Source organism: Oncorhynchus gorbuscha, unplaced genomic scaffold, assembly GCF_021184085.1.
Source record: "Oncorhynchus gorbuscha isolate QuinsamMale2020 ecotype Even-year unplaced genomic scaffold, OgorEven_v1.0 Un_scaffold_901, whole genome shotgun sequence".
Classification (NCBI taxonomy): Eukaryota; Metazoa; Chordata; class Actinopteri; order Salmoniformes; family Salmonidae; genus Oncorhynchus; species Oncorhynchus gorbuscha.
The window spans coordinates 242,541-268,428 of record NW_025745870.1 but is presented as its reverse complement, the minus strand read 5'-3'; the positions used below and the strand labels follow the sequence as shown (position 1 = coordinate 268,428).

Here is a 25,888-nt window from a genome sequence, read left to right as displayed (position 1 = left end):
ACTTTACTGTCCTGCTGCAGCCTGCTACCTCCGATTACTGAAAAGAGACAGAGACATCTAGACAGCACTTCTATTGAAAGAGATAGAGAAGGAGAGAGCTAAAGAGAGAAAAAGATATATAGAGAGTGAGGGATAGAGAGAGAGAGACGGAGAGAGAGATATATATATAGAGAGACGGAGAGAGAGAGACGGAGAGACAGAGATATATAAAGAGAGAGAGAGAGAGAGAGAGAGCTAAAGAGAGAAAGAGAGATATATAGAGAGGGGATAGAGAGATAGAGAGAGGGGAGAGAGACGGAGAGAGAGAAGATGACCATCAACACGCTGACAAAAGGAGGAGCTCAGAGGGAGCAGATGTATTGCCTCAGAAAGGTACCGTAACTACACTAAACCCTACTCACTACTCCTACACCATTACCCCTAAACCTTACTACTAACCCTGAACACTGCCCCTAACCCCATCCCCTAAACCCTAACCCCATCCCCTAAACCCTGCCCCTAACCCCTACTCCCTAAACCCTACTCCCTGCCCTAACCCCTAACCCCTAAACCCTGTCCCTAACCCCTGCTCCCTAAACCCTAACCCCTACTCCCTAACCCCCCCTAAACCTTGTCCCTAACTCCTGCTCCCTAACCCCCACTCCCTTACCCCTAAACCCTGTCCCTAACCCCTACTCCCTAAACCCTACCTCACTAACCCTAACCCACTAAACCCTGTCCCTAACTCACTGCTCCCTAAACCCTAACCCGCACTCCCTAACCCCTAAACCCTAACCCTAACCCCCACTCCCTAACCCCTAAACCCTGTCCCTAACCCCTGCTCCCTGCTCCCTAACCCCCTGTTCACTCCCAGAAGGCGAGGTAAACCCTGTCCAAGGCCATCAACTGTTAAATAGCCACCACTAACCCAACCCTGTCATTGACACTGACCCAACCCCATTTAATAATGGGAATTGATGGGAAATGATGTAAATATATCACTCCACTTTAAACAATGCTCCCTAACCCCTACATTATTCTCCATATACATAAACCCTGTCCCTTAACCATGTATCACTAAAACCCTTTGTCCCTAACCCTCATATGTATATACTCCCCTAAACCCTCACTCATTCTAATCCTTAACCCCCCTAAACCCTAGTCCACTGCATTGTCGGACCCCATTTCGCTCCCGCATTAACATCCCTAAACCAAATAAAATTTGATTTGATTTGATTTGATTTGATTTGTCCCTAACCCCCACCCTAACCCCCACTCCCAACCCCTGCTCCCTAACCCCCAAACCCTTCCCTAACCCTAAACCCTGTCCCTAACCCCTAAACCCTAACCCTAACCCTGTCCCTAACCCCTCTCCTTACCCCTAAACCCTGTCCCTAACCCCTGCTCCCCATGCTCCCTAACCCCCTCCCTGCTCCCTAACTCCCTAAACCCTGTCCCTAACCCCTACTCCCTAAACCATAACCCCCACTCCCTAACCCCCACTCCCTAACCCCTGCTCCCTGCTCCCTAACCCCCACTCCCTAAACCCTGTCCCTAACCCCTACTCCCTAACCCCTAACCCCTACTCTCTATTTTTTTATTTAACCAGGTAAGCTAGTTGAGAACAAGTTCTCATTTACAACTGCGAAGCAGTGCGACACAAACAACAACACAGAGTTATACGTGGAATAAACAAGAGTACAGTCAATAACACAATAGAAAAAGAAGAAAGTCTATATACCGTATGCAAATGGCGTGAGGTGGTGAGGCAGTAAATCGGCCATCGTAGCGAAGTAATTACAATTTAGCAGATTAACATTGGAGTGATAGATAAGCAGATGGTGATGTGCAAGTAGAAATACTGGTGTGCAAATGAGCAGAAAATTAAATAAAAACAATAGGGGGATGAGGTAGGTGGATTGGATGGGCTATTTACAGATGGGCTATGTACAGCTGCAGCGATCGGTTAGCTGCTCAGATAGATGATGTTTAAAGTTAGTGTGGGAAATAGAAGTCTCCAGCTTCAGCGATTTTTGCAATTCGTTCCAGTCGTTGGCAGCAGAGAACTGGAAGGAAAGGCGGCTAAAGGAAGTGTTGGCTTTGGGGATGACCAGTGAGATATACCTGCTGGAGTGTGTGCTATGGGTGGGTGTTTTTATCGTGACCAGTGAGCTGAGATAAGGTGGAGCTTTAGCTAGCATAGACTTATAGATGACCTGGAGCCAAGTGGGTCTGGCGATGAATAGAGGGTCAGCGGACTAGAGCATACAGGTCGCAGTGGTGGGTGGTATAAGGCGCTTTGGTGACAAAACGGATTGCACTGTGATAGACTGCATCCAGTTTGCTGAGTAGAGTATTGGTAGCTACTTAGTAAATTACCTCGCCGAAGTCGAGGATCGGTAGGATAGTCAGTTTTACGAGGTATGTTTGGCGGTGTGAGTAAAGGGGATTTGATGCGAAATAGGAAGCCGATTCTAGATTTGATTTTGGATTGGAGATGTTTAATATGCGTCTGTAAGTGTGCAGGCAGCGAGCGGTGGAATAGAATGCATTTAGTTTTACTAGCGTTTAAGAGGAGTTGGAGGCCACGGAAGGAGTGTTGTATGGCAGTGAAGCTTGTTTGGAGGTTTGTTAAACAGTGTCCAAAGAAGGGCCGGAAGGATACAGAATGGTGTTGTCTGTGTAGAGGTGGATGAGGGAATCACCCGAAGCAAGAGCGACATTGTTGATATATACAGAGAAAAGAGTCTGCCCGAGAATTGAACCCTGTGGTACCCCCATAGAGACTGCCAGAGGTCCGGACAACATGCCTCCGATTTTACACTGAACTCTGTCTGAGAAGTAGTTGGTGAAACAGGCGAGGCAGTCATTTGAGAAACCAAGGCTGTTGAGTCTGCCGATAAGAATACGTTGATTGACAGAGTCGAAAGCCTTGGCCAGGTCGATGAAGACAGCTGCACAGTACTGTCGTTTATTGATGGCTATTATGATATCGTTTAGTACCTTGAGCATGGCTGAGGTGCACCCGTGACCAGCTTGGAAAACCGGTTTGCACAGAGGAGAATGTACGGTGGGATTCGAAATGGTCAGTGATCTGTTTATTAACTTTGCTTTTGAAGACTTTAGAAAGGCAGGGCATGATGGATATAGGTCTATAATAGTTTGGGTCTAGAGTGTCACCCCCTTTTAAGAGGGGGATAACTGTGGCAGCTTTCCAATCTTTGGAGATCTCAGATGATACAAAAGAGAGGTTGAACAGACTAGTAATAGTGGATTTGAGTGAAGGAGAAGTTGGCAAGTAGCTGCGGGGTATGCGGAGCTGTCCGGGTCCGGGTTTTGCAGCTCTTTCAGAACATCTGCTATCTGGATTTGGGTGAAGGAGAAGCTGGGGAGGCTCAGGCAAGTAGCTGTTGGAGGTGCGGAGCTGTTTGCCGGGATTGGAGTCGCCAGGAGGAACGCATGGGCAGCCGTAGAGAAATGTTTATTGAAATACTCGATTATGGTGGATTTATCGGTGGTGACAGTGTTACTGTGCTCTTATAGTGCTCTTATTCTCCATGGACTTTACAGTGTCCCAAAACTTTTTGGAGTTAGAGCTACAGGATGCAAATTTCTATCAGAAATGTCTTGCCTTTGCGTTCCTGACTGACTGCGTGTATTGGTTCCTGACTTCCCTGAAAAGTTACACATCTCAGGGACTATTCGATACTATTGCAGTCCGCCACAGGATGTTTGTGTGTTGGTCAAGGGCAGTCAGGTCTGGCTATATCTGTTCTTAGTTCTACATTTTTTGAATGGGGCATGCTTATTTATCTGAGATCCTGATTGAAAACAGCAGATGTGTATTTGGATGGCTAGTTGGATAATATCTATGTGGGTGCCCATGTTCAAGGATTTAGAGTTGTACCTGGTGGGTTCGTTGATAATTTGTGTGAGATTGAGGGCATCTATCTTAGATTTTAGGACGGCCGGGGGCGTTAAGCATATCCCAGTTTAAATCACCTAACAGAACGAACTCTGAAGATAGATGGGGTGCAATCAATTCACATATGGTGTCCAGAGCACAGCTGGGAGCTAAGGGGGTCTATAACAGGTAGCAACAGTGAGAGACTTATTTATGGAGAGATTAATTTCTAAAATTAGAAGCTCGAACTGTTTGAGCATATGGGCATAGACCTGGAAAGTATGACAGAACTTAAGGCTCTCTCTGCAGTAGATTGCAACTCCCCCTCCTTTGGCAATTCTATCTTGACGGAAAATGTTGTAGTTGGGGATGGAAATCTCAGAACTCTTTGATGGCCTTCCTAAGCCAGGATTCGGACACTGCAAGAACATCAGGGTTGGCGGAGTGTGCTAAAGCAGTGAGTAAAACAAACTTAGGGAGGAGGCTTCTGATGTTAACATGCAAGAAACCAAGGCTTTTTCAGTTACAGAAGTCAACAAATGAGAATGCCTGGGGACATGCAGGGCCTTGGTTAACCTCCACATCACCTGAGGAACAGAGGAGGAGTAGGATGAGGGTACGGCTAAAGGCTATCAAAACTGGTCATCTAGTGCATTGGGGACAGAGAATAAAAGGCAGATTTCTGGGCCTGGTACAATAGATTCAGGGCATAATGTACAGACGGGTATGATAGGGTGCGGGTACAGTGGAGGTAAACCTAGGCATTGAGTGATGATAAGAGAGGTTGCATCTTTGGACACGCTAGTTATGCTGGGTGAGGTCACCGCATGTGTGGGAGGTGAGACAAAAGAGGTATATGAGGCATGTTGAGGCTACGCAGTGAACTAAAACAATGATAACTATCCTAAACAACAGTTTACAAGGCATATTGACATTTGAGAGAGACATAAAGCGATGCTTCACATGTGTAGATTGGGAGAGCTAGCTAAGACAACAACAGGTAAGACAACAACAGCTAATCATCTAAGACAACAACAACAGGTAAAATGGCGATGAATGGGCAGAGAGTGTCGGTTAACTACACACAGGGCCTGAGTTTGTGGCTGAGGCCGACAGATAAACAAAGGTAAACAAAGTGGACGACAGATAAACTAAGAAAATAAACTAAATAAACTAAATGGAGTACCGGGATGAATGAACAGTCCATCAGGCATCAGCTATGTAGCCAAGTGAACATTGGGTCCGGTGAACAGCAATAGATGAAACAGGGAAGACGGGGTAGTCGTTACTACGCTAGCAACCGGGAGACACGCCGTTTAAAGTTAGCAGGCCGGGGCTAGTAGAAGCATCTGCTCCGACGGCCGGTTGAGGGCACAGCGGATGGAGTTACGTTGGCGGACCAGTCGTGGTGGTACGGCGGGGCATCGTGTTGACAAAGGGACCAGGCCAGTTGGCGGAGGAGGTATTGTAGTTGTAGTAATTTAATTTGCTAACCAGGAGATGCGTCTGGCTCACGGCTAAGTGGTGCTAGCTTCGGGACAGGGGCGTAAACCCTAACTCCTACTAACCCTACTCCCTACACCCTAACCCCTACTCCATAACCCTATCCCCTAAATCCAATCCCTAAACCCTAAACCCTACTCCATAACTCCTACACCCTAACCCCTAAACCCTATTCCTAACCCCTACTCCCTAACTCCTACTCCCTACTATGTAACCCTAACCCCTAAACCCTAACCCTAAACCCTACTCCCTAACCCCTACTCTGTAACCCTAACCCTACTCACTATCCCCTAAACCCTATACCCTACTCCCTAACCCCTACTCCCACTCTGTAACACTAACCCCTAAACCTTAACCCCTACTCCCTAACCCCTACTCCCTAACCCTTAACCCCTATCCCCTAACCCCTACTCCCTAACCCCTACTCCCCATCCCCTACTCCCTATCCCCTACACCCTACTCCCTAATCCGTAACTTCACTAAACTGTAGTTTCTAAACTAACAGACTAATAATGGAATAATAGAGGTCACGAGTAGAGCTCAATGTTTCTGTGTGTGTGTGTGTGTGTGTGTGTGTGTCTCCCTAACCCCTATGTGTGTGTGTGTGTGTGTGTGTGTGTGTGTGTGTGTGTGTGTGTGTGTGTGTGTGTGTGTGTGTGTGTGTGTGTGTGTGTGTGTGTGTGTGTGTGTGTGTGTGTGTGTGCGTGCGTGCGTGTGTAGATGGAGAGAGTGATCGTAGCAATGCAAGATCCTGACATGGGGATGAAGATGAGAAACCAGAGACTCCTCATCACCGTTATACCACACGCCATGACCGGTAGGTTACCAAGGTTGCAATACCATGACCTCTAGGACCTCATCACTGTTATACCACCCCACCATGACCTCTAGGTCCTCATCACTGTTATACCACCCACCATGACCTCTAGGTCCTCATCACTGTTATACCACCCCACCATGACCTCTAGGTCCTCATCACCGTTATACCACCCACCATGACCTCCTCTAGGTCCTCATCACTGTTATACCACCCACCATGACCTCTAGGTCCTCATCACTGTTATACCACCCACCATGACCTCTAGGTCCTCATCACTGTTATACCACCCACCATGACCTCTAGGTCCTCATCACCGTTATACCACCCACCATGACCTCTAGGTCCTCATCATCACTGACCTCTAGGTCCTCACCTGTTATACCACCCCACCATGACCTCTAGGTCCTCATCACTGTTATACCACCCACCATGACCTCTAGGTCCTCATCACCGTTATACCACCCCACCATGACCTCTAGGTCCTCACCACTGTTATACCACCCCACCATGACCTCTAGGTCCTCATCATTGTTATTCCACCCACCATGACCTCTAGGTCCTCATCTCCATTATACCTGTTTATCCACTTGTCCTTCAGACAAGAAGAGGACTGAAAATGTTTTTAGAAGCAAGAAACCAAAATAAAATGCATTATTATTCTCATACCATTATTACGGAGAATCAGACAAATTATACTACCCTCTGCCTATTGGCTACTTAGCTTATTGAAGCCTGTCACAAAATACAACACTGCCCATTTAAGCTCTTTACCTGACTCATTAGAGGTCTAGAAATGTAAATGTTTTGTGCTCTTGTAGGAAACAATCACTCCCCCATTGCTGACTACAAATGATCTATAACTGGGCTAATAACCCACTAACTAGTTCAGGATATGAACAATGCAGCTCTCGCTTTGATCTCAAAACAAGTGCATCTACTCACGACCACTCATGCTGTAAACACAGTCCAGTGCATCTACTCACGACCACTCATGCTGTAAACACAGTCCAGTGCATCTAGACCACTCATGCATCCAGTATCTACTCACGACCACTCATGCTGTAAACACAGTCCAGTGCATCTACTCACGACCACTCATGCTGTAAACACAGTCCAGTGCATCTACTCACGACCACTCATGCTGTAAACACAGTCCAGTGCATCTACTCACGACCGCTCATGCTGCATCTAAACACAGTCACAGTCCAGTTCATCTACTCACGACCACTCATGCTGTAAACACAGTCCAGTTCATCTACTCAGGACCCCTCATGCTGTAAACACAGTCCAGTGCATCTACTCACGACCACTCATGCTGTAAACACAGTCCAGTGCATCTACTCACGACCACTCATGCTGTAAACATGTCCAGTGCATCTAAACCACTCATGCTCACAGTCCAGTTCATCTACTCACGACCGCTCATGCTGAATAGTGCATGTCAGTGCAATAGAATCCTACTCCAATGCATTCTGCCTACAACAAAATCTCATGCATAGTTTGTTTTGTTTCAGTATGTTGCATTGAAACCTATTACATTGTTGCATTGAAACCTATTACATTGTTGCATTGAAACCTATTACATTGAAACCTATTACATTGTTGCATTGAAACCTATTACATTGTTGCATTGAAACCTATTACATTGTTGCATTGAAACCTATTACATTGTTGCATTGTTGAACCTATCACAAGTCCCACAGTAAAGGAAAACATTGATAGTTTTAACTAAGGGGAAAGTAGAAAGTTTAGTGAATTTCAATCTCGTGCTTCTCTGTGCTGATATTTCTTTTGCACGGCAGTCCTGGGGAGCTGCGAGCTGCTCAGGCATGCAGCTTAGAGGTAATATTGGTCCTGGGGAGCTGCGAGCTGCTCAGGCATGCAGCTTAGAGGTAATATTGGTCCTGGGGAGCTGCGAGCTGCTCAGGCATGCAGCTTAGAGGTAATATTGGTCCTGGGGGAGCTGCTGAGCTGCTCAGGCATGCAGCTTAGAGGTAATATTGGTCCTGGGGAGCTGCGAGCTGCTCAGGCATGCAGCTTAGAGGTAATATTGGTCCTGGGGAGCTGCGAGCTGCTCAGGCATGCAGCTTAGAGGTAATATTGGTCCTGGGGAGCTGCGAGCTGCTCAGGCATGCAGCTTAGAGGTAATATTGGTCCTGGGGAGCTGCGAGCTGCTCAGGCATGCAGCTTAGAGGTAATATTGGTCCTGGGGAGCTGCGAGCCTGCTCAGCATGCAGCTTAGAGGTAATATTGGTCCTGGGGCTTGTGGGGTGCTGTTTGATGCTTAGATAATATTGGTCCTGGGGAGCTGCGAGCTGCTCAGGCATGCAGCTTAGAGGTAATATTGGTCCTGGGGAGCTGCGGCTGCTCAGGCATGCAGCTTAGGAGGTAATATTGGTCCTGGGAGCTGCGAGCCTGCTCAGGCATGCAGCCTATGAGGTAATATTTTTCCTGGGGCTGCAGCTTCCAGCATGCACAATAGAAATATTGGTCCTGGGGCTGTGGGAAATGAGAGTGTTCAGTTACTACAGCTTAAAGATATGAGAGAGTTAGTTTGTTAGTTTAATTAGGAGAACAACAGCTTTTCAGCTGTGCTAAGCTACAATAGAAATTGGTCCTGGGGAGCTAGAGTTAGTAATATTGGTTACTACAGCTAGGCAATAGAAATGAGAGAGTTAGTTAGTTACTACAGCTAAATATTGGTTAGTTAGTTACTACAGCTACAATAGATATGAGAGCTTAGGCATTACTACAGCTACAATAGAAATGAGAGAGTTAGTTAGTTACTACAGCTACTAGAAATGAGAGCTGCGAGTTAGTTCCTACAGCTACAACATTAGAGACTAATATTGGTCAATGTCTGCTCACATGCAGCTTAGAGAGACTAATTTGATGTTAGTTCCTAAGCATGCAGCTTGAGGTAATTTGGTCCTTCAAAAAACTTCTAGCTGCTCAGGCATGCAGCTTAGAGGTAATGTTGGTCCTGGGGAGCTGCAACATTAACTGCTCAGGCACCCCAAATTTGAAAGGTATTTATATTGGTGCCTGGGTGACCCCAAAGGTTTGAAAGGTCATGTATATTAATGCCACCTGTCAGTGACCCCAAAGGTTTGAAAGGTCATGTATATTGGTGACCCCAAAGGTTTGAAAGGTCAGTCCAGGTTTGAAAGGTCTGTATATTAATGCTCACCTGTCAGTGACAAAGCTTAGAAAGGTATGTATATTGGTCACCTGGGGCTTTGATCTGTTTGATGCTCCAGATATCAACTCATTTATAAATGATCTACAGTTGAATTTTCTTTAATTAGAACAACAGTTTTCAGCTGTGCTAACAACAAAGGTTTCCTTTTTAAAATGATAAACTTGGATTAGCTAAAACAATGCCATTGGACACAGGCATTTGATGGTCAGATATCTACACTTGGCATTTACGCCAGTTTGATATTCATTTTTTAATGCCAGATTCCAGCTACAATAGAAATGTTAGTTAGTTACCCAGTCAATAGATAATTATCCAGACCCATTACACTTCAGTTACCCAGATCCAGGTACAATATAAAATGACCCAGACCCAAAGGTTAGTCATTTACTAATGCCATCTACTACAATTACCCCAAATTTGAAAGGTTAGTTATTTAATGCCACCCGTCTACAAAGGTTGGAAAGGATCCAGATTAATGCCACACTTGGCAGTTACCCCATCTACAAGGTCATGATATTAATGAGATCAGTCTACACTTGGCATGTTATACAGCCACAATCAGATTTTATCCAGATCCATCTACACTTGGCATTTGTCCAGACAGCTACACTTGGCATTTATCCAGATCCATCTACACTTGGCATTTATCCAGACCCATCTACACTTGGCATTTATCCAGATCCATCTACACTTGGCATTTATCCAAATCCGCTACAACATTATCCAGATGTCTGCACTTGGCATTTATCCAGATCCATCTGATGGCATTTATCCAGATCTGTCTACACTTGGCATTTATCCAGATCCATCACAATTTATCCAGATCCATCTACACTTGGCATACCTCCAGACCCCAAAGGTTTGATCACAGGTCACATCTGCCACTTTTAATCCAGATCCACCTATCTGGCAATGACCAATCCAACACTTGGTTTGAAAGATCATCTACAAATCCAGATGCATGTTAGAACCAGATCCAAACTTTGAAATGTCTCTTTCCAGATCCATGATGTCATTGATCCCCAAAGGTTTATCCAGATCCATCTACATTAATCCAGACCCGTAAGTTTGGCATTTTCCAGATTCACTGGATAGGATGATCCAGAATCTACACTTTGTTTTATCCAGATCCATCTACACTTGGCATTTATCCAGATCCATCTACACTTGGCATTTATCCAGATCCATCTACACTTGGCATTTATCCAGATCCATCTACACTTGGCATTTATCCAGATCCATCTACACTTGGCATTTATCCAGATCCATCTACACTTGGCATTTATCCAGACTCTCCCATCTACACTTGGCATTTATCCAGATCCATCTACACTTGGCATTTATCCAGACCCATCTACACTTGGCATTTATCCAGACCCATCTACACTTGGCATTTATCCAGATCCATCTACACTTGGCATTTATCCAGATCCATCTACACTTGGCATTTATCCAGATCCATCTACACTTGGCATTTATCCAGATCCATCTACACTTGGCATTTATCCAAATCCTCTACACTGGCATTTATCCAGATCTGTCTACACTTGGCATTTATCCAGATCCATCTACACTTGGCATTTATCCAGATCCATCTACACTTGGCATTTATCCAGACTCATCTACACTTGGCATTTATCCAGATCCATCTACACTTGGCATTTATCCAGATCCATCTACACTCTGGCATTTATCCAGATCCATCTACACTTGGCATTTATCCAGATCCGTCTACACTTGGCATTTATCCAGATCCTCCTACACTTGGCATTTATCCAGATCCATCTACACTTGGCATTTATCCAGATCCATCTACACTTGGCATTTCTCCTTAGATCCAGATCTACACTTGGCATTTATCCAGATCCATCTACACTTGGCATTTATCCAGATCCATCTACACTTGGCATTTATCCAGGCACAACGGGTCCCTGAATACCTCCGGAGGGTCAGGAAGATCTGATCACAATCACATCACAATGCCTCTTTTAATCGTCTACACCTATCTGGCAATGTGGGCACAATCAGCATGCTGACCAGATCAGGACAAAGGATGCATGTTAGAACCAGGTATAAACGGGGCAAATGTCTCTTTCTCTTTAGGTAATGATGTCATTGAATGGCTGATTCAGAAATACAACATAACAGAGGAAGGTAAGTCTTGTTGTTCCTTATTCACTGGGGATGTATTCCTCCTGTCACTGTCTAGTTTTATACCATATCTTTGTCTCAAAGCTGCAATGTGTCACTTTTTGGGAATGTGTGTGTAGAGGCTCGCCACCTGGGAGGACTCCTGGTGCAGTATGGGTACATCTATCCTCTGAGGGAGCCGCGCTCTCTACTGCTGAGATCTGATGACTCTCCTTACCGCTTCCAGGTAACACACACAGACATCTCCCTAACTCTCTATCCTCTCTACTGCTGAGATCTGATGACTCTCCTTACCGCTTCCAGGTAACACACACAGACACACACAGACATCTCCCTCTCTCTCTATCCTCTCTACTGCTGAGATCTGATGACTCTCCTTACCGCTTCCAGGTAACACACACAGACATCTCCCTAACTCTCTATCCTCTCTACTGCTGAGATCTGATGACTCTCCTTACCACTTCCAGGTAACACACACAGACACACACAGACATCTCCTAACTCTCTATCCTCTCTACTGCTGAGATCTGATGACTCTCCTTACCGTAAACACACACAGACATCTCCTAACTCTCTATCCTCTCTACTGCTGAGATCTGATGACTCTCCTTACCGCTTCCAGGTAACACACACAGACATCTCCCTAACTCTCTATCCTCTCTACTGCTGAGATCTGATGACTCTCCTTACCACTTCCAGGTAACACACACAGACACACACAGACATCTCCCTAACTCTCTATCCTCTCTACTGCTGAGATCTGATGACTCTCCTTACCGCTTCCAGGTAACACACACAGACATCTCCCTAACTCTCTATCCTCTCTACTGCTGAGATCTGATGACTCTCCTTACCGCTTCCAGGTAACACACACAGACATCTCCCTAACTCTCTATCCTCTCTACTGCTGAGATCTGATGACTCTCCTTACCGCTTCCAGGTAACACACACAGACATCTCCCTAACTCTCTATCCTCTCTACTGCTGAGATCTGATGACTCTCCTTACCGCTTCCAGGTAACACACACAGACATCTCCCTAACTCTCTATCCTCTCTACTGCTGAGATCTGATGACTCTCCTTACCGCTTCCAGGTAACCAGGTAACACACACAGACATCTCCCTAACTCTCTATCCTCTCTACTGCTGAGATCTGATGACTCTCCTTACCGCTTCCAGGTAACACACACAGACATCTCCCTAACTCTCTATCCTCTCTACTGCTGAGATCTGATGACTCTCCTTACCGCTTTCAGGTAGCACACACAGACACACAGACATCTCCCTCTCTCTCTATCCTCTCTACTGCTGAGATCTGATGACTCTCCTTACCGCTTCCAGGTAACACACACAGACACACACAGACATCTCCCTCTCTCTCTATCCTCTCTACTGCTGAGATCTGATGACTCTCCTTACCGCTTTCAGGTAGCACACACAGACACACAGACATCTCCCTCTACTCCTCTCCTCTCTCCTCTCTACCCCCTCTCAGGCTTTGCTCACTGAGTCTGTACATAGTCAAAGCTTTCCTTAAGTTTGGTTCAGTCACAGTGGTCAGGTATTCTGCCACTGTGTACTCTCTGTTTAGGGCCAAATTGCAGTCTAGTTTTCTCAGATTCTTTGTTAATTCTTTCCCATTTTTGTTTTCTCATGATTTGGTTGGGTCTAATTGTGTTGCTGTCCTGGGGCTCTGTGGGGTCTGTTTGTGAACAGAGCCCGAGGACCAGCTTGCTTAGGGAACTCTTCTCCAGGTTCATCTCTCTGTAGGTGATGGCTTTGTTATGGAAGGTTTGGGAATCTCTTCCTTTTAGGTGGTTGTAGAATTTAACAGCTCTTTAATTTAACAGCTCTTTTCTGGATTTTGATAATTAGCGGGTATCGGCCTAATTCTGCTCTGCATGCATTATTTGGTTTTTACGTTGTACACTGATGATGTTATTGCTGAATTCTGCATGCAGAGTCTCAATTTGGTGTTTGTCCCATTTAGTGAATTCTTGGTTGGTGAGCGGACCCCAGACCTCACAACCATAAAGGGCAATTGGTTCTATAACTGAATCAAGTCATTTTTAGCCAGATCCTGATTGATATGTCAAATTTTATGTTCATTTTGATGGCGTAGAAGGCCCTTCTTGCCTTGTCTCTCAGATGGTTCACAGCCTTGTGGAAGTTACTTGTGGTGCTGATGTTTAGGCCAAGGTATGTATAGTTTTTTGTGTGCTCTAGGGCAACGGTGTATAAATGGAATTTGTATTTACTGTCAGGGCCCAGGTCTGACAGAATCTGTGCATAAGATCTAGGTGCTGTTGAAGGCCCTCCTTGGTTGGTGACAGAAGCACCAGATCATCAGCAAACAGCAGACATTTGACTTCAGATTCTAGTAGGATGAGGCCTGGTGCTGCAGACTGTTCTAGTGTCCTCGCCAATTCGTTGAAATATATGTTGAAGAGGGTGGGGCTTAAGCTGCAATTTTAACCGCACACTTGTTGTTTGTGTACATGGATTTGATAATGTATGTTTTACCCCCAACACCACTTTCCATCATCTTTTTGTATAGCAGACCCTGATGCCAAATTGAGTTGAATCCGTTTTTGAAATCAACAAAGCATGAGAAGACTTTGCCTTTGTTTTGGTTTGTTTGTCAATTAGGGTGTGCAGGGTAAATACATGTTCTGTCACCATAATTTGGTAAAAAGCCAATTTGACATTTTTAGATTTGATAGGGAAGCTGAGAGGTCAAATATACTGTTAAGATGTTCTACTGCCAGGTTTACACCGCCACTATTACAGTGGAACGTTTTGTCCAGGAAGTTGTCTAAAAGGGATTGAATTTGATGTTTCCTAATTGTTGGTAGGTTTTTTGGTAGGTTTCCACACTACATTCCTTCCATCTATAGCATTTCTTAATATTACTCAGTTCCTTTGGTTTTGATACCTAATCATTGAGTATTCCTCTGTTCAAGTAGACTGCTGAGATCTGATAGGGGTGTCAGTGGGCTGACTGTGGTCTGATAGGGGTGTCAGTGGGCTGACTGTGGTCTGATAGGGGTGTCAGTGGGCTGACTGTGGTCTGATAGGGGTGTCAGTGGGCTGACTGTGATCTGAGGAAGGGGTGTCAGTGGTCTGATAGGGGTGTCAGTGGGCTGGGCTGCCTGTGGTCTGATAGGGGTGTCAGTGGGCTGACTGTGGTCTGATAGGGGTGTCAGTGGGCTGACTGTGGTCTGATAGGGGTGTCAGTGGGCTGACTGTGATCTGATAGGGGTGTCAGTGGGCTGACTGGTCTGATAGGGGTGTCAGTGGGCTGACTGTGGTCTGATAGGGGTGTCAGTGGGCTGACTGTGATCTGATAGGGGAGTCAGTGGGCTGACTGTGGTCTGATAGGGGTGTCAGTGGGCTGACTGAGATCTGATAGGGGTGTCAGTGGGCTGACTGAGATCTGATAGGGGTGTCAGTGGGCTGACTGTGGTCTGATAGGGGTGTCAGTGGGCTGACTGTGGTCTGATAGGGGTGTCAGTGGGCTGACTGTGGTCTGATAGGGGTGTCAGTGGGCTGACTGTGGTCTGATAGGGGTGTCAGTGGGCTGACTGTGGTCTGATAGGGGTGTCAGTGGGCTGACTGTGATCTGATAGGGGTGTCAGTGGGCTGACTGTGGTCTGATAGGGGTGTCAGTGGGCTGACTGTGGTCTGATAGGGGTGTCAGTGGGCTGACTGTGATCTGATAGGGGTGTCAGTGGGCTGACTGTGGTCTGATAGGGGTGTCAGTGGGCTGACTGTGGTCTGATAGGGGTGTCAGTGGGCTGACTGTGATCTGATAGGGGTGTCAGTGGGCTGACTGTGATTTGATAGGGGTGGTTACCTACCATAGGAGGCCCCTCAAAGCCTACCATTGACTATGTACATACCCAGCGTGTAACAGAGCTGCAGGAGTTGTGGACTGTTTTTGTTGGTGATGTTGTCATAGTTGTTTACATTTTACATTTAAGTCATTTAGCAGACGCTCTTATCCAGAGCGACTTACAAATTGGTGCATTCACCTTATGACATCCAGTGGAACAGTCACTTTACAATAGTGCATCTAAATCTTAAAGGGGGGTGAGAAGGATTACTTATCCTATCCTAGGTATTCCTTAAAGAGGTGGGGTTTCAGGTGTCTCCGGAAGGTGGTGATTGACTCCGCTGTCCTGGCGTCGTGAGGGAGTTTGTTCCACCATTGGGGGGCCAGAGCAGCGAACAGTTTTGACTGGGCTGAGCGGGAACTGTACTTCCTCAGTGGTAGGGAGGCGAGCAGGCCAGAGGTGGATGAATGCAGTGCCCTTGTTTGGGTGTAGGGCCTGATCAGAGCCTGGAGGTACTGAGGTGCCGTTCCCCTCACAGCTCCGTAGGCAAGCACCATGGTCTTGTAGCGGATGCGAGCTTCAACTGGAAGCCAGTGGAGAGAGCGGAGGAGCGGGGTGACGTGAGAGAACTTGGGAAGGTTGAACACCAGACGGGCTGCGGCGTTCTGGATGAGTTGTAGGGGTTTAATGGCGCAGGCAGGGAGCCCAGCCAACAGCGAGTTGCAGTAATCCAGACGGGAGATGACAAGTGCCTGGATTAGGACCTGCGCCGCTTCCTGTGTGAGGCAGGGTCGTACTCTGCGGATGTTGTAGAGCATGAACCTACAGGAACGGGCCACCGCCTTGATGTTAGTTGAGAACGACAGGGTGTTGTCCAGGATCACGCCAAGGTTCTTAGCGCTCTGGGAGGAGGACACAATGGAGTTGTCAACCGTGATGGCGAGATCATGGAACGGGCAGTCCTTCCCGGGAGGAAGAGCAGCTCCGTCTTGCCGAGGTTCAGCTTGAGGTGGTGATCCGTCATCCACACTGATATGTCTGCCAGACATGCAGAGATGCGATTCGCCACCTGGTCATCAGAAGGGGGAAAGGAGAAGATTAATTGTGTGTCGTCTGCATAGCAATGATAGGAGAGACCATGTGAGGTTATGACAGAGCCAAGTGACTTGGTGTATAGCGAGAATAGGAGAGGGCCTAGAACAGAGCCCTGGGGGACACCAGTGGTGAGAGCGCGTGGTGAGGAGACAGATTCTCGCCACGCCACCTGGTAGGAGCGACCTGTCAGGTAGGATGCAATCCAAGCGTGGGCCGCGCCGGAGATGCCCAGCTCGGAGAGGGTGGAGAGGAGGATCTGATGGTTCACAGTATCGAAGGCAGCCGATAGGCTGTGGTACAGGGGCATATGGGGGAGGAATGCTGTCACCTGCAGTCAGGTGTTTGTCCCCTTGTGTGCTGAGGGTGTCAGGTTCTTGTCCGGTTCTAGCATTTAGGTTGCTACAGACTAGTACATATCCCTGGGCCTGGAAATGATTGATTTCCCCAGCCAGGATGGAGAAGTTGTCTTCATTAAAGTATGGGGATTCTAGTGGGGAGATATAGGTAGCACAAAGGAGGACATTTCTCTTTATTAAGATAATTTCCTTTTGAATTTCTAGCTAGATGTAAAATGTCCCTGTTTTGATTAATTTAATAGAGTGAGTTAGGGCTTAGGTCTGGTCTATACCAAATGAGCATACCCCCTGTCTTCCCTGTTTAAACCTGGTAGTGTGGTGGATGGGACTACCAGCTCTCTGTAACCTAGAGGGCAACCAGTGGGTCCATCTCCTCTATACCACCCACCTGGTAGTGTGGTGGATGGGACTACCAGCTCTCTGTAACCTAGAGGGCAACCAGTGGGTCCATCTCCTCTATACCACCCACCTGGTAGTGTGGTGGATGGGACTACCAGCTCTCTGTAACCTAGAGGGCAACCAGTGGGTCCGTCTCCTCTATACCAGGTTTCTTGTAGGATGACAATGTCTGTATTTCTGATTTCTTTGATGAATTCCAGGTTCCTGCGCTTTAGGCCAAAGGCAGATGACCTCCGGCCTTGGATATTCCAGGATGAGATAGTGAAGGCTTTAGGTTTCATAAAGTGTCCAGTGTTGTTGGTCGTGTGGTTTGGCCTCACGCAGACATCTCCCTCTTTCTGAACATCTCTCTCTCTCACTCTCTCTCAGACTCCATATTTCTGGACCAGTAGCCGCTGGCCTGCCTCAGAGCTGGACTATGGTGAGGTTAAGGGTTAAGTGGGAACTGCATCCGCTGATTCTGCCTTGTTTTCTGGCTTCCTCCTAAAGAAATACTGGCGGCCATGACAGAAGTCATACGTTAGTTGGCTTGGGGGTGTGGTTTGATGGGGGTGTGGTTTGATGGGGGTGTGGATTGATGGGGGTGTGGTTTGATGGGGGTGTTTCTTGTGTGTCTCCTTGCCATCACCAAGACATACCCATCTGTCAGAACCTCGACCTCAGCTGTTTCTCCCACTCAATCACAACAAAGAACAAGCAGGTTGAGCTCAATAACTACAGGCAAATGTATGGTGAGATACCGGAGGAAGCTTTGAATAGGTCAGTAGCCTACAGAGTAATATGAGAAGAATGCAATTGGGGAATTTATGTAGATATTCTAAAATAAGTGCTTTGATAACTTTCACATGTAGTGACAGGTTCATGTAGAATAAACATCCCTTTACATAAAACCATAGCAGCAGTGTTCTGCTGATATAACAATGTGCACCTTTCAATGTCAATCCCAGCCGATACAGATACTGTCATTCCCAGCCGATACAGATACTGTCATTCCCAGATACAGATACTGTCATTCCCAGCAGATACAGATACTGTCATTCCCAGATACAGATACTGTCATTCCCAGCCGATACAGATACTGTCATTCCCAGATACAGATACTGTCATTCCCAGATACAGATACTGTCATTCCCAGCCGATACAGATACTGTCATTCCCAGATACAGATACTGTCATTCCCAGCCGATACAGATACTGTCATTCCCAGCTGATACAGATACTGTCATTCCCAGATACAGATACTGTCATTCCCAGCCGATACAGATACTGTCATTCCCAGCCGATACAGATACTGTCATTCCCAGATACAGATACTGTCATTCTCAGATACAGATACTGTCATTCCCAGCTGATACAGATACTGTCATTCCCAGATACAGATACTGTCATTCCCAGCCGATACAGATACTGTCATTCCCAGATACTGTCTGATACAGATACTGTCATTCCCACTGTCATTACTGTCCAGATCAGATACAGATACTGTCATTCCCATTCCCAGCCCCGATCAGATACAGATACTGTCATTCCCAGCCGATACAGATACTGTCATTCCCAGCCGATACAGATACTGTCATTCCCAGATACAGATACTGTCATTCCCAGATACAGATACTGTCATTCCCAGCAGATACAGATACTGTCATTCCCATCCAATACAGATACTGTCATTCCCAGCAGATACAGATACTGTCATTCCCAGATACAGATACTGTCATTCCCAGCCGATACAGATACTGTCATTCCCAGCCGATACAGATACTGTCATTCCCAGCCGATACAGATACTGTCATTCCCAGATACAGATACTGTCATTCCCAGCCGATACAGATACTGTCATTCCCAGATACAGATACTGTCATTCCCAGCCGATACAGATACTGTCATTCCCAGCTGATACAGATACTGTCATTCCCAGATACAGATACTGTCAATCCTAGCCGATACAGATACTGTCATTCCCAGCTGATACAGATACTGTCATTCCCAGATACAGATACTGTCATTCCCATCAGATACAGATACTGTCATTCCCAGATACAGATACTGTCATTCCCAGATACAGATACTGTCATTCCCATCAGATACAGATACTGTCATTCCCAGCCGATACAGATACTGTCATTCCCAGATACAGATACTGTCATTCCCAGATACAGATACTGTCATTCCCATCAGATACAGATACTGTCATTCCCAGCCGATACAGATACTGTCATTCCCATCAGATACAGATACTGTCATTCCCAGCCGATACAGATACTGTCATTCCCAGATACAGATACTGTCATTCCCAGATACAGATACTGTCATTCCCAGATACAGATACTGTCATTCCCAGCAGATACAGATACTGTCATTCCCATCAGATACAGATACTGTCATTCCCAGCCGATACAGATACTGTCATTCCCAGATACAGATACTGTCATTCCCAGATACAGATACTGTCATTCCCAGATACAGATACTGTCATTCCCAGCAGATACAGATACTGTCATTCCCAGCTGATACAGATACTGTCATTCCCATCAGATACAGATACTGTCATTCCCATCAGATACAGATACTGTCATTCCCAGCCGATACAGATACTGTCATTCCCAGATACAGATACTGTCATTCCCAGATACAGATACTGTCATTCCCAGCAGATACAGATACTGTCATTCCCAGCAGATACAGATACTGTCATTCCCAGCTGATACAGATACTGTCATTCCCAGCTGATACAGATACTGTCATTCCCAGATACAGATACTGTCATTCCCAGCAGATACAGATACTGTCATTCCCAGCCGATACAGATACTGTCATTCCCAGCTGATACAGATACTGTCATTCCCAGCCGATACAGATACTGTCATTCCCAGCCGATACAGATACTGTCATTCCCAGCCGATACAGATACTGTCATTCCCAGCAGATACAGATACTGTCATTCCCAGCCAATACAGATACTGTCATTCCCAGATACAGATACTGTCATTCCCATCATTCCCAGCCGATACAGATACTGTCATTCCCAGCCATACAGATACTGTCATTCCCAGCCAATACAGATACTGTCATTCCCAGCCAATACAGATACTGTCATTCCCAGATACAGATACTGTCAATCCCAGATACAGATACTGTCATTCCCAGATACAGATGCTGTCATTCCCAGCCGATACAGATACTGTCATTCCCAGCCGATACATACTGTCATTCCCAGATACATTTAGCAGACGCTCTTATCCAGAGCGACTTACAAATTGGTGCATTCACCTTATGACTGTGGAACAGCCACTTTACAATAGTGCATCTACTCCTTCCTATCCTAGGTATTCCGAGGTGGGGTTTCACAGATTGACTGTGTCATTCCCCAGCCAGATACAGAACTATTCCTCAGTGGTAGGGAGGCATTCCCAGCCTGATCAGAGCCTGGAGGTACTGAGGTGCCGTTCCCTCACAGCTCCGTGCCCCATTCCGGATGCGAGCCGATACAAATACTACTGTCAATCCCAGATTCCCCCAGATCAGATGCTGTCATTCCCAGCAGATGCTTCCCAGTCATTCTTCAGCCGATACAAATACTGTCCTTCCCATCCGACACAGATGCTGTCATTCTGTCATTCCCATCAGATACAGATACTGTCATTCCCAGATACAGATACTGTCATTCCCAGATACAGATACTGTCATTCCCAGCAGATACAGATACTGTCATTCCCAGCTGATACAGATACTGTCATTCCCAGCCAATACAGATACTGTCATTCCCAGATACAGATACTGTCATTCCCAGCCAATACAGATACTGTCATTCCCAGATACAGATACTGTCATTCCCAGATACAGATACTGTCAATCCCAGATACAGATACTGTCATTCCCAGATACAGATACTGTCATTCCCAGCCGACACAGATAATGTCATTCCCAGCCGATACAAATACTGTCATTCCCAGCCGATACAGATACTGTCATTCCCAGCTGATACAGATACTGTCCTTCCCAGCCGACACAGATGCTGTCATTCCCAGCCGATACAGATACTGTCATTCCCAGCCGATACAAATATTGCCCTTCCCAGCCGATACAAATACTGTCCTTCCCATCCGACACAGATGCTGTCATTCTCAGCCGATACAAATACTGTCATTCCCAGCCGATACAGATACTGTCATTCCCAGCAGATACAGATACTGTCATTCCCAGCCGATACAGATACTGTCATTCCCAGCAGATACAGATACTGTCATTCCCAGATGCAGATACTGTCATTCCCAGCCGAGACAGATACTGTACCTGGGACAGAAAGGCCTCTGGTCCCCTGTACCTGGGACAGGACGGCCCCTAGTCCCCTGTACCTGGGACAGGATGGCCCCTAGTCCCCTGTACCTGGGACACGACGGCCCCTAGTCCTGGTCCTTCTGTAGCTCAGTTGGTAGAGCATGGTGCTTGTAACGCCAGGATAGTTGGTTCGATCCCCGGGACCACCCATATGTAGAATGTATGCACACATGACTGTAAGTCGCTTTGGATAAAAGCGTCTGCTAAATGGCATATATTATTATTATTTATTATTATTATAGTCCCTTGTACCTGGGACAGGACGGCCCCTAGTCCCTTGTACCTGGGACAGGACGGCCCCTAGTCCCCTGTACCTGGGACAGGACGGCCCCTAGTCCCTTGTACCTGGGACAGGACGGCCCCTAGTCCCCTGTACCTGGGACAGGACGGCCCCTAGTCCCCTGTACCTGGGACAGGACGGCCCCTAGTCCCCTGTACCTGGGACAGGATGGCCCCTAGTCCCCTGTACCTGGGACAGGACGGCCCCTAGTCCCGTGTCGCTGGTGTCCGTCTGGACCAACATCGGGTGTTACTAGATTCGGATGGGAGCAAAGCGCTTCCTTCAGGTGCCTGAACGCGGCTTCGGTCTCGTCTGACCAGTTCACTGTTTTCAGGAGGTGGGCCCTGGTTAGATCGGTAAGGGGGAGGCGCTAGCTGCAAAGTTGGGGATAAACTGGCTGTAGTATCCCATCCTGCCCCGGGAAGGACTTGACCTGTGTCTTGGTGTGTGGAACGGGCCAGTCACGTACCGCTTGGAGCTTCCTCTCCTGGGGCTTGACTTTCCCCCGTCTGATCAAATACCCCAGGTACTCCACCTCCTCAAACCCCAGCTTGCATTTCTTGGGGTTCGCTGTCAACCCGGCTTACCATATATCCATATAGGCCGCTGCCCACTGTTGGTGGGGTCGGAGGACTTGATCCATCAGGTGCTGGAACATGGGTGGGGCTCCGTTGAGACTGAATGGGACGACCCGGTACTGATATAAGCTGTCTGGTGTCGAAAACGCTGTCTAATACCCCCCAAACATTTGACGAGCCCATCTGTCTGCGGGTGAAAGATGGAGTTCAAGATCTGCTTTCATACCTTGGGATCTCGTTCAGGATGCCCACCTGGTTAAAGAGGTGGAATAGCTCCCGGGCGATTCCCTTGGAGACCGCCGCCCGTAGGGATATTGGGTGGCATAATCTACTATTACCAGGATGTACCAGTGTCCTGGTGCCATTTTTACCAGTGGCCCCACTATGTCCATTGCGATCCGTTCAAATGGCAACCTGGTGATCAGTAGCGGGACCAACGGGTTTGTGAAGTGTGCATTTGGGGCGGTGATTTGACACTCCGGGCAGCTGTGGCAAAAGTCTTCCGGTGGAACTGGGCGCCAACCTGTTCCCGGGTCTTCTCCATTCCCAGGTACACCCCCAACAGATGGGTGCGGGCCAGCTCGAGAACAGCTCCCACTTTTCGTTGGAGCAGCACACAGCACCTCTCGAAGTTCCCCCTGTTGGTGCGACACCTGATACAAAAGGCTTGATTTGGAAATGACAGTATAGCCAGTCACTCACCCCTGAAGTAGCTGGCCCGTGGCAGATGTCTCGGCTGGTCCCTCAAAATCGATGAGGGAGAGAATGAGCTCCGTTGTCTTGGCTGTTTGTTCTTGGGTCGTTGTCCTGTTTTTATTTTACCTTTTATTTAACTAGGCAAGTCAGTTAAAAACATATTCTTATTTTCAATGACGGCCTAAGAACAGCGGGTTAACTGCCTATTCAGGGGCAGAATGACAGATTTGTACCTTGTCAGCTCGGGGGTTTGAACTTGCAACCTTCGGTTGTATTCCAACACTCTAACCACTAGGCTACCCTGCCACCCGGAGCTGGAAGGTCTTGAGCGCTCTGGAGCATTTAAAGATCTCTCTGTACTTTGCTCTGTTCATCTTTCCATCGATACTCACTAGTCTTCCAGTCCCTGCCGCTGAAAATGCTACTGCCACCACCATGCTTCACCATAGGGATGGTGCCAGGTTTCCTCCAGATGTGACGTTTGGCATTCAGTCCAAAGAGTTCAATCTTGATTTCATCAGACCAGAGAATCTTGTTTCTCATGGTCTGAAAGTCCTTTAGGTGCCTTTTGGCAAATTGTGTTTCCAAGCCAAATCTAAGTTGTTTTGAGGTAGGCTAACTTTAGCTAGCTAGCTAGTTAGGTAGCTAACAAGCCAATGTCAGCTATACTAGCGATGATAGGGATAATGATTATCAAAATATACATAATCAGCAATCTATGGTTTAGCTAACGGTATTCTCACCACCACTGGGGACCAATGAACCCCAACCACGTATTCCGAACGGTAGGATATTAGGGTACTTCGGAAGGGTATGCAAACCATAGTTGGCTGTGGTCAATCTGTATAGGGCTTTTCAGTCTCAAACGACCGTGATCCTTTGGGTTCTAACCCTAACCATAGTTGGCTGTGGTCAATCCGTATAGGGCTTTTCAGTCTCAAACGGCGGTGATCCTTTGGGTTCTAACCCTAACCATAGTTGGCTGTGGTCAATCCGTATAGGGCTTTTCAGTCTCAAACGGCCGTGGTCCTTTGGGTTCTAACCCTAACCATAGTTGTCCGTGGTCCTTTGGGTTCTAACCCTAACCATAGTTGGCTGTGGTCAATCCGTATAGGGCTTTTCAGTCTCAAACGGCCGTGGTCCTTTGGGTTCTAACCCAGTCTCAAACGGCCTTGATCCTTTGGGTTCTAACCCTAACCATAGTTGGCTGTGGTCAATCCGTATAGGGCTTTTCAGTCTCAAACGGCCGTGGTCCTTTGGGTTCTAACCCTAACCATAGTTGGCTGTGGTCAATCCGTATACGGCTTTTCAGTCTCAAACGGCCGTGGTCCTTTGGGTTCTAACCCAGTCTCAAACGGCCGTGATCCTTTGGGTTCTAACCCTAACCATAGTTGGCTGTGGTCCTTTGGGTTCTAACCCTAACCATAGTTGTCCGTGGTCCTTTGGGTTCTAACCCTAACCATAGTTGTCTGTGGTCCTTTGGGTTCTAACCCTAACCATAGTTGGCTGTGGTCAATCCGTATAGGGCTTTTCAGTCTCAAACGGCCGTGATCCTTTGGGTTCTAACCCTAACCATAGTTGGCTGTGATCCTTTGGGTTCTAACCCTAACCATAGTTGGCTGTGGTCCTTTGGGTTCTAACCCTAACCATAGTTGTCTGTGGTCCTTTGGGTTCTAACCCTAACCATAGTTGGCTGTGATCCTTTGGGTTCTAACCCTAACCATAGTTGTCCGTGATCCTTTGGGTTTTAACCCTAACCATAGTTGGCTGTGGTCAATCCGTATAGGGCTTTTCAGCCTCAAACGGCCGTGGTCCTTTGGGTTCTAACCCTAACCATAGTTGTCCGTGGTCCTTTGGGTTCTAACCCTAACCATAGTTGGCTGTGGTCAATCCGTATAGGGCTTAGGGCTTTTGGGGGCAATAAAACAACAGAGCCATTCAATAAAGGAGGAGTGATTTGAGCGTTGAGCTTGGGAAAATGGGGCATGAATTGTTTACATAATTCTAATCCAAAACGTACCTTCATTTACTCGTTGTGATCCACTCAGGTTCCAAACTACACTTTAGACAAGACTGACTGTGCCCATATTTAGCCTATTTACAATTTGTAATACATTTTGACACAAAAATGTTTCTGACTCATATCGATGCCTTATAGGCCGTTTTCAAAAGGATAAGTAGTGACAGTCGCTCCTTAAGGGTTAACAGTTGAGGGTTGAGGGTTAGGAGTTGAGGGTTAAAGGTTAAAGGTTAAGGGTTAAGAGTTGAGGGCTGAGCGATAAGGGTTATGAGAGGTTAAGGGTTAAGAGTTGAGGGCTGAGGGATAAGGGTTAAGAGAGGTTAAGGGTTAAGAGTTGAGGGCTGAGGAATAAGGGTTAAGAGAGGTTAAGGGTTAAGGGCTGAGGGTTAGGAGTTGAGGATTAAAGGTTAAAGGGAGGGTTAAGAGTTGAGGGTTGAGGGATAAGGGTTAAGAGAGGTTAAGGGTTAAGAGTTGATGGTTGAGGGTTGAGGGTTAAGAGTTGAGGGTTAAAGGTTAAAGGTTAAAGGTTAAGGGTTAAGAGTTGAGGATTGAGGGTTAAGAGTTGAGGGTTAATGGTTAAGAGTTAAGAGTTGAGGGCTGAGGGATAAGGGTTAAGAGAGGTTAAGGGTTAAGAGTTGAGGGCTGAGGGTTAAGGGTTAAGAGTTAAGAGTTGACGATTGAGGGTCGAGGGTTAGGAGTTAAGGGCTGAGGGTTAGGAGTTAAGGGCTGAG

At 46.9% G+C, this 25,888-nt stretch overlaps 1 protein-coding gene across 1 annotated transcript in view; it reads left to right on the top strand.

Annotated features, from left to right (window-relative positions):
* The first annotated feature begins 290 nt into the window (after positions 1–290).
* LOC124020753 (regulator of G-protein signaling 11-like) overlaps positions 291–25,888 on the top strand; it is a 70,233-nt gene continuing 44,635 nt past the window's right edge. Inside the window, exons 1-5 of the mRNA XM_046336012.1 lie at positions 291–372; positions 6,107–6,203; positions 11,512–11,562; positions 11,679–11,785; positions 17,615–17,666. Coding sequence (XP_046191968.1) covers positions 310–372; positions 6,107–6,203; positions 11,512–11,562; positions 11,679–11,785; positions 17,615–17,666 — 370 coding nt within the window. The 5' untranslated portion in view covers positions 291–309. The remainder of the gene's footprint in view (positions 373–6,106; positions 6,204–11,511; positions 11,563–11,678; positions 11,786–17,614; positions 17,667–25,888) is intronic.